This window comes from Pteropus vampyrus, unplaced genomic scaffold (assembly GCF_000151845.1).
Source record: "Pteropus vampyrus isolate Shadow unplaced genomic scaffold, Pvam_2.0 Scaffold119, whole genome shotgun sequence".
Classification (NCBI taxonomy): Eukaryota; Metazoa; Chordata; class Mammalia; order Chiroptera; family Pteropodidae; genus Pteropus; species Pteropus vampyrus.
Window position 1 is genome coordinate 2,657,093 of NW_011888900.1, and position 2,962 is coordinate 2,660,054.

The following is a 2,962-nucleotide window of genomic DNA, read 5'->3' on the forward strand; positions in this document are numbered from 1 at the left end:
GTCTAGTTCTGGAAACTAGGGATGGGAACCCCTTATGGGAAGAAATGAAATGGAGACGAAATGAGGAATTGTAGGGGGAGTGAGTGAGTGTGTGCACACAAGAGTAGTTAAAAGACTGTCTTGCCTGATACAAACTGATAGAATTGATGGTAATTGGAATAACTCTTCACAATTGCTACAGAAATATATTAATTAATTAATTAAGATATAATCGACATATCACACTGTGTAAGTTTAAGGTGTGACATGTATTGATTTGATACATTTATTTACTATGATTACCTCCATAGCATTAACTAGCATCTCTATCGGGTCCCATAATTATCATTTCTTTTCTGTGATGGGACCTTTCAGATCTAGTCTCTTAGCAACTTTGAAGTTTATAATACGATGTATTTAACTAAAATCGCTATGTCATGCATTAGCTCTCCAGAACTTCTTCATCTTCTTATTGTAAGTTTGTACCCTTGATCAATATCTCCTCAATTCTCCCACCTCCAGCCCCAGCCTTTGGTAACCAGGAATCTGCCCTCTGTTTCAATAAGTTTAGCTTCTTTAGATTCCACATGTTATTATACAGTATACATACATTTTTTTGTATTGAACGTATCTGACTTAGCATAATGCTGTTAAGGTCCATCTATGTCATCACAAATGATTGGAAATGTATTTTAAAACACCTAAAACTAATGTGTCTACATTTTGAATGGTGGCATTTCGAGTGGTTGTACAGTATAAAACAGGTGTTAAATAACTAACATAAAAATAATAAGACAAAACAGCACATACATACAGTTAAGGGTCATGGTACAATTTCAACATTTTTATTACTGAAGAATCACATGTCTCTCTATTTTAGTGTCTCGGTTTATAAAATTTGATTGTAATGAAAAACTTATGATGCTAGTAATAAAGAAAATCCCATAGGCTACTTGATTTTGTGCCACTCATGGTGCCATTCTTACTGAAACAGAATGTCATGTTTCAATAAATGCAGACTTTCTACAAGACCTGTAATGCTACATTCCATAAAGATAATTTAAAAGCTTAATACTTTAAGAAATATGTTTAATTTGAGCATTAACTTTTAATGTGTAAGCACATATTTTTCATATTTTTATTAATTCTTGCCGAATTTTAATGAGAATGCTTACCTTATCAATATCTAGTAGATTTTGCTTTGCACTTAAAAAAATTCTTTGAACAGTGGGTATTTCATAGAAGAGAATTAAACAGGCAAAATATTTATGCCTATCCTCAAATTGATACTATTTCAAGCTCATTTAAATAATCTTTATTACTATTGTATCAACATTCTGCAATTTGGGGTGGGTACAGATCAGAATGTGAATTTTGAAGAAAAGTCTTTCCAATTAATGTTTGATTCCTCAGCTAATAACACACCTTTGAAACTACACACTGTAATGGATCGTTTAATAGGTTACATTTAATTATATCATAGACCTACATGTTTAAAATTCTAAATTGTCTATGAGAATTAGAGCTATTTTGTGTGAGGTTATATTCTCTTGTCTATACAGAGAGATATTATGTAGTTAGTTTTATAATTCAGAATGAGATGGACTGGTCTTCCATTGTATATCATCATCTTACTTGGTAAAGAAAGAATGCTTTACAGAACTGAATTCATCATTCAGTAGGACCACACTCTTAATTTTTTGTAACTATATCTTTTATCTTCAGGAACATTAGTCATCCAGGTGACAGCAAGTGATGCTGATGATCCTTCAAGTGGCAATAACGCTCGTCTCCTGTACAGCTTACTACAAGGCCAACCATATTTCTCCATTGAACCAACAACAGGTATTTCTGAATGAAACAAAGTGCAATTCAACATGATTCTAAGTAGGCAAACGTAAGAACAAAAATTCTCAGCTTACAAGTATGTTGTGCAGCAGACCTGGTGTTATATAAATAAATAAATGGGTTTTAATTTTAAACATTTAATTCTTTTTAGTCTTTTAGATGATTTTTCTAAGGTCGAAAGATTGACTTTTACACACCCATACCACAAATGGTTTGTGTATGAGGTACAAAAAATATGTAACGGTTCTTGCAAATCAATTGGAAAGAGACAACCCAATTAAAAATATAAGGAGAAAAGACATTTCTAAGCAACTGAGTGAAAGTTGACATATGAAAAGCCTGCAGAAATGTTAAAAATGCTCACCTCATTAATCATCATGGAGATGCTAACTAAAAGACGCACCTGCAAGAAGACGCATCTGCAAATCCAGGCAGAATCACTGAGATAGAACATGGATTTAGGGCTCACTGTAGGCATTAGGAAGAGGCCTTCACCTTCAAAACATGTAGTTCTGTACTTTTTAGATAAAGAAAAAATTGATCTTTCTAAACTGACTTCCCCAATTTCCATTAGTCAATTGAATACTTTATAAAATAAATAAGATAAACATTTTTTCTCTTCTTTTCAATATGTCAATTGGATGCATAAGAATTATATGACACTAATTCATTTTACAAATAGTGATTGCCATGTTCAAAATGAAGATGGAACCCATATAAATCTTGCCTTTAAGAGCCCGTAGACTCTAAAAATGGAAAAAGAAAACCTACCTAAGTACATAACCAACCATCAAGAATGTGGCAAGTTTCAAAAGAAGGAAACTTCTATGCCTGTTAATCAGGCAAATTATTATTTCCATCTGGGTGATGTGAAAAGCTTAAAAGAATTAGAGCATTTTGTTGGACCTTTAAACAATTCTTGTTGATTCATTCATTTAGCAAATATTAAATGTCTCAGCCATTCTCAGAGTTTCTTGAGAGAATCAGATGCTGAAAAATATGACTCCAGTTACTGTATTCTTGGTTCTCCCCAGGATGGTACTCAGCTTCTATCATTCCAGATGCACAGCACGAAAGCTGCTTTAATACATGCAGCGGATCCGCTAAGACATTAGGTTTTAATTCTCTCACACAA

The 2,962-nt window shown here is 33.0% G+C and overlaps 1 protein-coding gene across 1 annotated transcript in view; it reads left to right on the plus strand.

The window, feature by feature from the left end:
• Positions 1–2,962, plus strand: part of CDH19 (cadherin 19) — a 40,633-nt gene that overhangs the window by 10,901 nt on the left and 26,770 nt on the right. The window contains 1 exon segment of the mRNA XM_023534104.1: positions 1,705–1,844. Within this exon segment, the coding sequence (XP_023389872.1) occupies positions 1,705–1,844 (140 nt within the window).